Genomic DNA, 13009 nt, shown 5'->3' with positions numbered 1-13009 from the left:
GAGCGACAGAAGCTGCTCAAGGAACATGCTGTGAAATTGTTGGGGTATCTTCCCAGGGTAAGTGGAGCCCAACTGAGGAGCCATTTGCATATGGCTCACCCTTTGGGAAGTTCCCATTTGGCCAGGGGCTGGTCAGGCTGGCACAAGGAGCATCTTTTCAGCTGCAGGATGGCATAGCCGCCTGTCTCCATACTAAAAGGCCTCCCATTGGCTGATTCCATATTGCATTGCTCACTGAAGACACAGGAGACTGCCCTGATTTCTCGGAGTGGCAAACCGCTCCAGCCTTTGAGAGATCAGAATCATGGGATTTGTAGGTTTGGTTTGGGTTATATGTGGCTACCAACACTTTCTCCATGATCCTCAACACAGACCTCTTCCTACTGCCTTTTTGCAAGACAAAATAGAGCAAGCAGATGGCAGAAAAGCAGAATTTTCTATGTTTAATGGTGTAGGCCAAAGGCCAGTACTGGAGTGGCCAGGCTGCTGCTAAGCAGGAGCGTAGGGCATCATTTGATGCCAATTACTTCAGGCTCAGCTGTTAATCAGGTGTTGAGCATCCAGTTTTGTACATTGAACACAGATGGATGCACCTGGGGAGGCTGCAGTAAAAAAGAAAACACTCCCCACCTCACAAGATGCAAGTCTCCTCACTGATCACCCCATTCTAAAGGACAAATAAATGAGGCTGGGGAGCGAATGGGGAAGAACAGTAGGGAATGGCAGAAGTGAGAATGAAAGACGTAGATCTCACAGAATGGCATCCAGAGTGATCCCTGGAGAAGACGGTGGGAGAAGCTGGGGCACAGAGAAGATAGGAGGGCCAAGTTGCAAAGAGGCTTCCTTGCACAGGTTTAGTCGGAGTAATGGTCCCCAGAGCATAAGAGAATGGAATGCACTGGAAGTCTTAAAGGGGAAAGGGAAGGTGTCCTTAATTTACAGAGTTTCAGGGAAGACCTACATCATCCCTGCGAGCCCCCATCACAGGTAGCAGTTGCTCTAGAGCAGTGCCAGTTCCAGAAAACAATTTCACTTGTTCCTCTTCAATGGTGCCTTTCCTCTCTGAGACCCAGGACGGCTTTCTTCTAGACAGCCAGCTGTTCCCCCTTCCTTTCTTTGCCCATCTTGCCTCTGTTCTTCCTCTGCGAGTTTACAACCCTTTCCATGCAAATCACAAAGCCCTAAAGGCCTCAGAAGGGATCTTGGGGGTCATGTAGTCCTGCCCCCTGTTCAGTGCAGGCTCCACCATGGAGGGGCTGCTCAGGCTCTGCTCCTGTCTCTCAGCAAAGGACAGCTGCAGACACTCCTCCAACCATTAATGCCATCAGGACGTTGCCCTTGCGGCTGAGAGCTGATAAACAAATTTGTGGTTATCCAGACCTGTTTATCTGATAGTGTCAGTAAGGCCAAAAGTGTCTTCCGCCTTTAAAAAAATAAACACAGCAGAAAATGAAGCAGTGAGCATAACTAGATTGTTGTGCAAAAGGTCCTGAACAGGAGATCTGCAGAAGAACAAATAGGCTGTGTGCTGAGAGTACTAAGGGCCAAGCTGTCTGAAATCTCTCTTCTTAGTAAAATGATGAAGTGAACTCTTCTTTGGTGTGTCTGTTCAGGGAATTCTTAAAGATGAGCAAGACGTCAACATGCTTGGGGAAGAGTTCCGGCAAGTCTATCAGAAGCGGAAAACCAACAAGCCCCCTGAGGACCAGTAAGGAGGGGATTCCAAGCATCAGCATCCCCTGGCTGGACTGGGCACAGCAAAGATGTTTGTGTTCAAACTCATTCTGTGTATAGTTTCGTTATCTTTGCTTTTATAGCAGTAAATTATTTCTAATAGCAGCTCTGAGTCTTTGCTTTCTGTTCATTCTGGAACCCAATCTGGAGAAGTGCAGCTTTATAAAAAGCTTCTCACAAATAGCTATTTGGAATGCGTTTGTGGAGCTACTGAATATGGCCTACCATTGCTCATATCTGTGCAACAGCAGCAGCTGTTGGTTTTATTATTTACTGACTGACAAAGGTAAAAACAAGAGCTTCAGTAAAGAATGACTTTATTTTGAAAACAGGATGGCTTTGCTCAGCTACTGATGCATCTAAAGTTTGCTAGTAATCTGGAAGGCTCTGCAGCATCTGTATCCAAAGGCCTGTAGACTGAGCAAGGCAGGAATAGTCCAGCTTCTTGGCTAATTGTTGGAGAAACCAGGGAGTCGGGGGAGACACCAACTGAATGAACTGAATCTGTTTGGCTAACCATTACTGTTTCAAAACTAAGCAAAGTGGACGGGTCAAATTTTTACTTCAGCCACTATCATGCTAAACATCAGCAATTTGCATCCTGAGGCTGCTCTTCCTGCAGAGTTAAGACTGTCCCCATTCAAGGGCTTTCATAAACTCCTCTTCAGTGAACGAAAGCATCTTAGCAGCTTCAATATGCATCTGAGGGGAGAAAATTGTTACTCATCTTTATTTATTTATTTATTTCCCACTCTTTTCCCAGGACTGGGACTCAGAGCGGCTTCACAGTATTTAAAAAACAAAACAAAACAATAGTACAATAAAATAAAAAGTACATTGAAAATAATTTTTAAACTGGTCCAACATTGAACATCCCAGCCTGTCCTTATAGTAAATCCCTAAATGCCTGTGTGAACAGGTAGGTCTTCACCTGCCGGCGGAAGGCCATCAAGGAGGGAGCCATTCTGATCACCCTGGGCAGGGAGTTCCAGAGTCTAGGGGCAGCCACCAAGAAGGCCATCTCTCGTGTCCCCACCAACCGTGTTTGTGATGATGTTGGGATGGAGAGAAGGGCTTCTCCAGAGGATCTCAGAGTCTGGGCCGGTTCATACCAGGAGAAACCGTCTGACAAATAGTGTGGACCTGAGCCATGTAGGGCTTTGTAGGTAATAACCAAGACCCTGAATTGTGCCCGGAAACAAACTGGCAGCCAATGAAGCTGTTTCAACAGGGGCATTGTATGGTTTCTGTAATCTGCTCCTGTTAATAGCCTGGCAGCAGCTCTTTGAACCAGCTGAATTTTCCGAACACTTTTCAAAGGCAGCCCCATGTAGAGCCCATTACAGTAGTCCAAATGGGATGTAACCAAGGCATGTAGTTGATTTTGAAACTAGGTGATGAATTCTTCACGTATATCCCTGAGAAGAATTGTTGTTGTGTGCCTTCAAGCTGTTTTCGATTTACAGTGACCCTAAGGCATACCTATCATGGGTTTTCTTGGAAGGTTTCTTGGGGGGGGGGTTGCCATTGCCATCCTCTGAGGCTGAGAGAATGTAACCTGCCCAAGGTCCATAGCCAAGCCAGGATTCGAACCTTGGTTTCCCAGCATCCTAGTCCAATATTCAAACTACTATACCACACTGGCTTTCATAGTAATACTAGTAACGACAACATCACACATGGTCAGTTCTCATGTCCCAGTTAGCAAAGCTGGTCTCAGTGGAGAGGTAGCAGGCCAGATTCTTTTCCCTGGCCCTTCCCCGTGACCCTTTCATGCCACACTGTGGAAGTAAAAATGGTCACCTGGCTACCCTGCAAGGTGGCAACTCTAGTTCATAACAGTATGTTATTAAAAACAAAAATAACCATTCTAAGATGTGCTGCAGCCCACAGTATAATTCAGAGAAAATGAGCAGCAGCTCAGGGTAACTTACCTTTTGTCTCTTTAAAATGTCAATTAATTTCAGTTGCTTTTTGAAAGCTGCCATCAGCTCTTCTTTTTGTTTTGCCAGCCTCTTGTTGTCAGTTTTCAGTTCTTCAAGCTTTTTATGTTCTTGGCTGGCCACATCCTAACAGAAGAGGAAAGACACAATGGTGGGCTTAGCCCTCAGAAACTGGGAGGAGTGCAGGCCCTTCAGGAGCACTTTGTCTGCTGTGCCAACCGGCCCAGGCTCCGCAGCCCTTCACATAACAAACCAGAGTCTGTGTGCTTCAAAGGTTGCAAAGAATGCTCAAGAAGGGGCTGGGAGGCCTCTATGTTCAGGCAGACAAAACAGCCACTCAAAAGTTTGTTAAAATTCCTTTTTGGGACCACAACTCCCAGAAACCAAGATGGTTGAGTGGTTCTGGGAAGGGTAGCTTAAGGCATGTCTCTCAATTCCTGCAGCTCCAGAGGCACTCACCCTAAGCCACTCCCCAGCCTTTTGGATTTCCCCTGCTTTCTAGGCCAACACCAACCTACCTTGCTACTTTGTCGAAGTTTATTCAGTTCCATCTTGCACCTCTCTGACTCCTCAAGAGCTCTGTTCAAGCGCACTTCCATACTACTCTGGCTGGCTGAGGCCTGCTTCTGTGCTCGCTTCAGGTTCTCCAGTTCCTATTGCAGGAAGTCCAGGCAGAAAAAGGTTGAAAAGATATGGTTAGATGCTGGCTGCCAAGGAGTGGAGAGGGGACTGCCACTCAGTTCTCACTTAATAGAGGAGGAAGTGGGGCCCTGGACCCACAGCCTACCAGGAAATGGGGTACAGCGTAGCTGCCTGGCAAGCTGGGAATGTTCCTATAGTACACAGGCATTTTTTTAAACAGAAAGAGATGGGGATCAGGGAAAGCCCTCACTCTTAGCAATTGCAGTGAGAACTGTTGAAGTCTTTATTATTTATTATTATTTACATATCCCACATTTGGCCACAGGAACTGCCCAAACGGAAACCGCAATAAGGGAGAAGTGCAGGGAAAACCGCACACAGCACCATCTTGCAAAGTGATGAGGATCCCTGTTACCTTTTCCAGCACCGAGAGCTTATGCTGCAATCCTTCACTCTTTCGGGTTGCTTCCTCTGACAGACTTTTGTACTTTTCAATCTGAGACTGCTGTAAACTGGCTGTGCGCTGCAGCCGTCCACGTTCCTCTTCCACCTCTTTAAGGCGGCTGCTTAAGTTTCGATTCTCCTCATCCTGCAACTCAGGAATGAGACACTGGTGACTTTTTGTGAAGGCTCATGCTCAACCACAGACTATCTGCACCACTTGATTCCTTCAAATGTAAGTAGAAGGAGGCAGTTGGAATTGCTCTGTCCATCATGGAAGCACTTAGACCTCAGTAGCAACCAACCAACCAAAGAAAGCACTTAACAAATGGGAGAGTTCTAGGGGAAAGGGATGTTAGGGCGTGGAAAGACACGCTGTGTCCACCACGACCACCTACAGAGTTGAACCACGTCGACAGGACGCCAGGGAGAAGGAATCTGAGGAGATGTCTGCAAAGGTATTCAGGCCAAGAAGAAAAATAATCCTACACCACTGCAAACAGCCTTAAGCTCCCGGCTTGAGAAATAACGACAAGAGCACTTCAAGCCTTCACTCTACATGAGGGCTTTAATAAATAAGTTACTTTGATAAATAAGTTACTTTGCCAACCAAAACAACCATAACAACAAAAACAGAGAGGCAGTTACTCTAACACCAACTGTCATAACTGACACACTCTCTCAGAAGGACTGACTGCATCAACATTCCATAATTCAAGTGTCAACTGTCAACTGCCACTGGAACTGTAATAGGTTCCGCTACAGCTCCACCTTGTGCTCACATACATGTCATTTCCTAACAAGGGATGCCTACCAGGAAAGCAAATTCTGGGGACATTTTTGCATATGGCCAGTGAAGGGAAAACTAACATGTCCCATTGAGTCCAACTTCCTAGCTTCTTACAGTGCTACAAAGGTATTGGGCCATCCTTCTGACAGAAGTGGAAGGCAGAGGATGCCCAGGAAAAGGTGAGGACAACCTTGTGCTCCTAGACCCCAACCATGAAGAAAATGCAACAATGGCAGGAGGGTCCAGGGTGGATGTGAAGAAGCCTCCTGGGGTCAATGGGAGAGGGACATCATTCCAGGAAAGTGCTGGCCAGGGAAGAAGGCAAAGGGCACTTGACTGACTGGTTGCTGTTCTGGCCACACACACCCCACCCATTCTATGGCCTCAGAAGCCCAGCTGCTGTGTGTGTGAGAGATGAGCAGCTCCTGAAATTCCCCCTGTGCCTCCCACCCCTGCCAGGCTCTTCCTCTAGGATTATATGGATAGGACTACAGATGGGCATGCACAGGGGCATGTAGCTTCCCAGGTGTAGCAGATTCCAGGTCTGGGTCTCAGCCTGGTCCCCTCACAGGTATGTACTCCTCTTTCTTTTTTCACCACAGAGCACTTTTGGAGACCTGGACCATGCAGAAAAATGACTGTGGTCAGAGGAGGATGGCACAGGAAGCCTGTTTTGATATGGTATACTGAGGATTCAAGCCAGAAGAGCCCCTCTCATGAGAAACAAACAGATTCTTGCTCACTTACTATCACCTAAAGTTGTAAGGGGATGGGAGTGGTCCAGCTGCTCTTACCTTGTTGCCACATTCCTGTACAGTAGCATCTAATTCTTCCTGCATCACACGCATCTTTGCCTTTAGGAACCGGATCTGTGCCTCTGCAAATTTCCAATGTGGGGGTTTTACACTCTGGACTGAAAGGCCCTCCTAATGCTGACAGAAAGTGAACCTCCAGCCATGCCACTCATCAGAAGCCCAATCCAGGCTTCCTCAAAAAGGGCTCAAATCCACTATCAAGGAAGAAGAGGATCATACTCAGTCCCACCCCTTTCTTCTCCATAGCCTCTGTGGCTCCTCTTCTCCACCATCCCACCAGGGACCTGGCTCTTCCAGCATTCCCAAATCCACGGGGAGCCTCCTCACACACTGGTTTGAAACTGTGTAAGCAGCTGAGGTCACCCTGACTGAGTCTGGCAATCTGAGAACCTGGTGCCAAAGACCCTCCATGAAACAAACAGAGTCCACTGGATAGTGGCCACAGATGGGGCCCCATTTCTAAAGGAGGCACCCAGAGACTGACTGCAGGTAAATGACTTGCCTCCCCCAGGACCTAATTTTAGCAGGAGCCCCATGTTGGGAATCACTTCCAAGGCACTGTCTGTCATGCATTTACCCCTAAAGAGACAAGAAGGGAACCCTCTGGCAACATGGCTGAATGTGCCAACTGGACATCCTCCTTCTGTGTAAGCCTCTGTACCCTTCACACCTGTTTCCTCATATTTTAAGAAAGATACCACCAGTCTCACCTGCTCCAAGCCCACTTTCCACACCAGGGATTAGGTCATCTGGCAGCTCAGACAAGCCTCTTTCTTCAAGCTGCCCTTCAATTTTGCAAATTGTCTTGGCAAGAGAGAAGTCTGGGACAGCAACATCAGCAGCACTAGGGATGTGGCGGGGCTTCAGTTTTATGCTGAAGAGACAAGGGCAGAGAGCATGGCAGTTCTAGGTGTTTCAAAGCAAATTACAAAACAAAATTTGTACATTAAGTGGATTTAAAAAAACAACAGCAGCAAAACCACAATCACTGATGCAATCTATGGGTAAAGAAAATTTTTTCTTTTAACATAAAAGGAGAAACCTTTAAAGCAGTTTAATGGAACCAGGCTGGTGCTATGTGGATGCGACAGGCCCATGGTTCAAGTGGAGGCCACTCTAAGGCCGCCTGTCTGACATCTAGGACAGCTGCACAAGATGCCCGTGTCTCTGGATAATTCAGTGGCTCAACTTAAATGTGCTGTTAGCCTTCATCATGCTGCACAGACATAAACAGGATGCCAATGACTTCATTAACCTCACTATGCTTACATAATTTCTAAGACAAGAGTGGCACCTAGAAAGCATTTCAGATAAAGCAGGCGGCTGTTCACTCCCTGTGGCAATACCTTGACAATGTCCTTTTCTCCTTTCCAGACTCTGGCCCAGTCCGAGCTACAGACACAGAACTCGATTTCTTCTTGTAGAGTGACTAAGGAAAGTCCACAAACAAACCTTTAAATATCCAATAATGCATTTAGCATTTTGATGCTTGTTTTAGCTGTTGTCATTTGGACTTCTGTTTGTTCTTCTTGACTATGTTTGAAGTCAGCATTTCCCCTAAAATGGGAAACTGAAGTTCAGTAAACCAGTTCCCAAGGTGGCTGTAGGACACCTTCTCTTGGCAACATATGGCTCACAAGTTCTGGGAAGGCACAATATGGGAGAGCCCTGCCCACCTCTGGGCGCTCCCTGAAGGAAGGACCGTGGGCAGGTGGGTGGGCAGGCACCTGGGATCAATGCCAGGGGCTGCACTAGATGTGCCTTCTAATGACAGCATGGTACCTGCTGGTGTGCAGATGGTCCTTGCTTCATGGTATCTTTAGGGGACAGGACACAATGGTTCCCATCTTACACAAGAGATGCTGCTACTGAGTGGAGCTGGGTCACTTTATCAGTTAGAGGCAGAGAGGGGGGCTGACAATGCACCCTCCTCCTCTCCCCCAGAGGCTGCAGGGAAGGCAGAAGGCCACAGCACATATTCTGGAAGCATTTCTTTGTTCCTCTTTGTTTGTGTGTGCGCAGCAGTGAGGTTCCACCCTCTGGGGAGCCCCAAGCCTCTGACAGTTGTCAATCCCAGCAAACACCTTCTTCCTTTAGGTAACCCACTCTGTAATGGCTGAGACAAAAGAGAAGCCCAGGGTCTTCTCTCCAAGCCTCGCAATGAGCAACCAGATCTCCTTACATTTCTCAGTGGCTCTAAGAAATTCAAAGCAAGCGCAACCTTCCCATTTGAAGAAAGGCACACAGTCCATACCTGATGAGGTGCCAGAGGAAGAGCGGGCAATTCGGGAGAAAGTAAACCTCTGGAGAGATTTAAAAAAACAGCAGTGAACAGCTTAGTCAGGAAAGCAAGCATCCAGAACTATGTATCTTACTTCATCACTTTATTTCACCAAAATTGTGGAAGAGAAAATGCAAAATACATCAACCGCTTTTAAAGTAAGCTTTGATACATAAGAACAGCTTCTCAAAAAGGCTCCAGCTGAGGAGATAAATGGACTAAGCCACGCTTGCAGCTAATCCAGACCCTGTAACACAATGAAGGGACTTCTAAGGTGGGCACCCCGCAGCCCATCTGATGGGCATGGGAAGGGAAGCCCCAGATTTCACTGAGCAGCAGCATCAGTCCTTGATTTCTTTCAGCTGGGAGCAACTCTGCTGGGTCCTTTGGGGATTCAGGTTACTTTACCACTGGTAGGGAGGAATGTGGAAACTACAGACTACGGGCATCATGCAGGCCACATACAGCCTTCCTTCCACCTTGTGGCCACAGCCAACACTAATCTGCTGGGCCAGAAGGAGTTGGTCCTGTGTAGGTAGGCCACCTATCCTTTATGGCCACAGAGAAAGTGTGAGCATGGATGGTGAAACACAGGCTGAAAGGTAAAACTCGTGACCACTAGAAGGTGAACAGAGGGAGCAGTGGACACAGACTGGGATGTATGCGGACAAAGGAAAAGGGTGACACCAAAGTGACAGCTCTCACATGATCTGGTGGTGGTCAGTGATATGAGGGAGCATCAAGCACAAACAGCTGGTTCACAGCCAGTATTTGTTTTCTTTCAACAATAAAATAGAAACAAAGCAAGCCCTCCCTGCTAAAAGTGCCGCTTCAATCAGCTCAGGCTTGTTGAGGCACATCTGGTTCTTTGCCTTCAGGGTGCAGTAGCCCTGCCTCACACCCCAGAGGAGAGAGGCAATGGGGACAAGAGGGCTGCCCCAAACTGTGCCACCTGCAAAGGGCCTTCGCACCTCCTGTCAAATGCTTCTCCCTGAAGCCTGCAGGAGCAGCAACCTATCTTTCACACAGGCCCTCCAGGCACCACTGAATGTTTTCTTAAACCGCTTTTTCCACATCCAGCCATACAGGCCCCTTGGTCTTCCTCCACACAGAGTTTCTTCCTCCAAGTTGTATCCCCCCCCACAAGCTAGTGGAAAACCAGAGGATAAAAAGTGTTCTGGGTGTGCTGGCCCAATGAGGCCCACACACAGGAGTCATGGCCAGGCAGCTGTCAACCACCCTCCAATTATCCAGGCCAATTAAAACGTCCTGGCTTCATGGGGTTCAGCTTGGTGACATTCTACACCTTAGAAGGTGCTTGGATCAAAATGGTTATCACTCTGTGGTAGCAACACTGCCCTGCTTAAAAGTATTTTGCAGGCAAGTGTAACTGGGAAATCCCAAGTGGAACAGAGTGGGAATCCACCCCATTGGGTCCTTCAAATCTCCCCCCGCCCTCCAGAGCTCACACCTCTTCTGCCAGATCACTGGAGGATGGAAGAGTGGTAGCACCTCAGAAGAAGCAAGCAAGTGGAAGAGACAAGCACATCGAGGAGAGGAAAGAGGAAGAGGGAAATGGGGCACTTTGGTACAGAGAGTAAGACAAAGGTGGTACTTCCAGAGTCTAGTGGCTCTTGTTGGTTACAGGCAAAGAAAGCCCACTGCCTTCAGAAAAGCTGATTTGGCAGAAACAGAGAAGCCCCACACACCTGTGCAGAGATAAGAAGAAAACTGAACATCAGATCATAATCTCAGCAGGGAAAGAGAGAGCAAGGGAAGGGGAGAGCATGAGGACGATCCCCCTCAGGGGCGCCAAATTGGCACCGATGGAAGCCAGAGGGTTTACAGACATTGTGCGTCCTACGACTGGAAGTCCTCTGGGTGGGAGATGACCTTTGCCACAGTAGTAGGCTGTGGATCCCTCTTTCACATGCAAGTCATCCTGTTCCCCTTCAGCCATGTACCCCCAAACCGTAAGAGATGCCCTAAGGAAACAAAAGGGCCGCTTGTCAAAACCTAAGGCCCAAAAGACATCCTCCCATCACATTCAGGACAGGTCAACACTCCAAAGTGTCCTTGTTTCAGACACCAGCCATGATGCTGCAGGTGGCCAAGTGGGGTTCTGCATTTCAGCTGCTATGTTCTCCGAAGGCATCAGCCAGGAAGGAGAAGGAGGAAAGAGATGGTGCCAGGCAGAGCACCACATGGCCCACACGGAACTTCGCGAGTAACAGCTACCTTCTCTCCCCCACCCCCCATCGCAGCCACCACTGGCACCACTACTAATTCTGCAAACTGCCCAATCTCCCTCTCCATCTCAGCTTTCCCTGGTTATTGAGCCCTCACCTCTGACGTTTGGCCTCTTCATCAAACAACTCCAGCTGGGCAGAGATTGGTCTGGACAAGACTTCCTGTTGATCTCTCTTCAATAAAGGCAGGGAGAAGAAGGTGTGTTACAGTGAAACCATCTCCATACCAATCCATCTTGTATTAAAAGCTCCCCCCCCCACCGTCATGCAGCTCTCTAGATGTGACTAGACTGCAATGCTCATCATTCTCCACCATCCACTTTCTACTCAGGGTCCCTGGGATACCTGTGGACAGCCTCACTCCAAAGGGCCCCCCTAGCCAGCCAAAAGCACCATGCTGCCAGCCCAGCCACTGTCCACTCATCTGCCCAGCAGCCAAAAGAACCTGCCCCTATGCAGCCCCACAGATTGCCTTTGACAGTCTTCCACTATTTGGGGCAATTTAACTTTACACTGCAATTTTGGCCAGAATGCCACTTTGTGACTGGCGATTACCAAGGTCAGGGAGAAAACCTTGATGGATCTCCTTTCACCAATAATATTGCAGGGCTTGGCATCCTCCTGCCACCCAAGGAGGTCACTCTTGCCCAGGCAAAATGCAGCTGTAAAACCAGAAGACCAGCACAGTGGGGCAGGCCAGGGAGGATGGGGAGAGTGGTGGGGCAGAGGCCAGGAGGCAGCACCCAGATGCGCCTACGGAAGTGGAAAGGCCAGGGGAACAATGCCTCCTCAGTGCCAATGAATCCGAAAGAAGGCAGTTCCCAAGTGGGAGAGGAGCATGATGAGGGCAGGTGGGAGGACATAGAAGGAGATCAATTGCCACGGGGCCAGTCACCCACCCCTGGAGGTCATGGCACCCCAGAGTCTGGAACGGTCCAAGGAGGACAGGTTCCATGCGCCTGAGAGGTCAGTGAGGAGGATGCCAGATCTGCCTGTGATGCACAGTGCATCCTTTGCACACTATCTCAGTCCTCCTGACTGTGTCCCAGCATCCTTGCTGCCGCACACACTGCAGCTAGGCTGCGTTTGCTCACCACGACTTCTTCCGCCTGGCGCACCAGCTCTGCTGTCTTGGCTTCTAGCTCTGCATTTAGGCGCCTAAAACAAGAATTCAGAGTGAGGCTTTACCTGGACACCGCGAAGAGGAGGGCAAGGCCAGACCCTGGAGCAGGGGGAAAGAGCACCCCACTTGCTGGCCACGGGGTCTGTGTGTGTCTGGGTCCCAAATGAGGATGCCTCCCCCAACAGTAAATGCGGCTGTGGAAAGGAAGCCCACGCGGGAAAGAGGCATGGTCTGCGTGTTTGTGTGCCTATGTGCTTTCAAGGCGCCCTGGACTTCAGAGGGTCTTCCGTCCCTTCCTCTGCAATGGAGCCTCCAGCGCCTGGGATCCCCTGTCGGCTTCCCATCCCTGGGCCTGGGTCCGAAGCGGAGGGCGGGGAAAGCCTTTCTTTCCCCCGCTTCTCCTGAAGCTCTGCCCTCCCAAAGGGGCCTCCCCCCCAAAGTCCATTGCCGTCCCACTGTTGGCCTTGGCGGCCCTGCCTTGCCTGACGGGGGATGATGGGAGGCGCAGTCCCAAGGGCCGGGGCCACTCACTTGTACTCGCGCTCCTTGGCCAGGAGGGCCGGCCCGGGGCCTCCTCCCCCGCTGCACAGCGGGGCCTCCATGGGAGGAAGGAAGGAAGGAAGGAAGGAAGGAAGGAAGGAAGGAAGGCGGTCTGCTCAGGGGGACCAAGGCGAGGAGGAGGAGGAGGAGATGGGAGAAGGTCAGGGAGAAGAAGCGCCTCCCGCCACCATCTTGGGCTCCGTCGCTATGCAACGGGGAAGGGGCGTGGCGTGGCTAGAGGACGCCAGGAAAGTGGGCGGGGAACGGAAGGAAGTGTTGCCAATGTGGTGACTTTCACACGAAAACGGGGACTTTTCAGAGCTTTTGGTGTGATTTTGGCGCCTGGCTCTATTTCAGTGCATTTTGGGTGACTTTGGCCCATTTCAGCTCCAGCCCTGACTCTGAGAAGGAGGCTGGCTACAGAGCAACCAATCCTGCTTTGGAGTGTCAC

General features: G+C 49.6%; 2 protein-coding genes across 4 annotated transcripts in view; one reads left to right on the top strand and one right to left on the bottom strand.

Moving 5' to 3' along the window:
* MNS1 (meiosis specific nuclear structural 1) overlaps nucleotides 1–1839 on the top strand; it is a 7208-nt gene extending 5369 nt beyond the window's left edge. The window contains 2 exon segments of the mRNA XM_042475391.1: nucleotides 1–57; nucleotides 1614–1839. Coding sequence (XP_042331325.1) covers nucleotides 1–57; nucleotides 1614–1712 — 156 coding nt within the window. The 3' untranslated portion in view covers nucleotides 1713–1839.
* A 195-nt stretch (nucleotides 1840–2034) lies between these two features.
* TEX9 (testis expressed 9) lies at nucleotides 2035–12774 on the bottom strand. Of its 3 annotated transcripts, XM_042475387.1 has the most exons (11): nucleotides 12550–12774; nucleotides 11990–12053; nucleotides 10993–11069; nucleotides 8620–8668; nucleotides 7712–7794; nucleotides 7076–7239; nucleotides 6345–6427; nucleotides 4735–4908; nucleotides 4196–4330; nucleotides 3669–3803; nucleotides 2035–2436 (listed from the first exon to the last, which is right to left on the bottom strand). In XM_042475387.1, exons 1-11 carry the CDS (start codon nucleotides 12618–12620, stop codon nucleotides 2359–2361), a joined length of 1113 nt encoding a protein of 370 aa, XP_042331321.1. In that variant the 5' UTR covers nucleotides 12621–12774; the 3' UTR covers nucleotides 2035–2358. The 3 variants fall into 3 exon arrangements, with proteins under 3 accessions (XP_042331321.1, XP_042331323.1, XP_042331324.1); XM_042475389.1 differs by lacking the exons at nucleotides 7712–7794; nucleotides 8620–8668; XM_042475390.1 differs by lacking the exons at nucleotides 8620–8668; nucleotides 11990–12053; nucleotides 12550–12774.
* Between the last annotated feature and the right edge of the window lie 235 nt (nucleotides 12775–13009).

Source organism: Sceloporus undulatus, chromosome 6 (assembly GCF_019175285.1).
Source record: "Sceloporus undulatus isolate JIND9_A2432 ecotype Alabama chromosome 6, SceUnd_v1.1, whole genome shotgun sequence".
Classification (NCBI taxonomy): Eukaryota; Metazoa; Chordata; class Lepidosauria; order Squamata; family Phrynosomatidae; genus Sceloporus; species Sceloporus undulatus.
The sequence above is the reverse complement of the archived record's forward strand: the minus strand, read 5'-3'. Positions and strand labels throughout refer to the sequence as shown.

What these genes read in the sequence shown, in the direction of transcription:
- TEX9 (XM_042475387.1), bottom strand. Translation starts at nt 12,620, where the DNA reads ATGGAGGCCCCGCTGTGCAGCGGGGGAGGAGGCCCCGGGCCGGCCCTC. An exon ending in AACTTCGACAAAGTAGCAAG is followed by an intron (nt 3,804 to 4,195) that starts GTAGGTTGGTGT and finishes CTCTTCTGTTAG; the next exon opens with GATGTGGCCAGCCAAGAACA. An exon ending in ACATTTTAAAGAGACAAAAG is followed by an intron (nt 2,437 to 3,668) that starts GTAAGTTACCCT and finishes TTCTCCCCTCAG; the next exon opens with ATGCATATTGAAGCTGCTAA.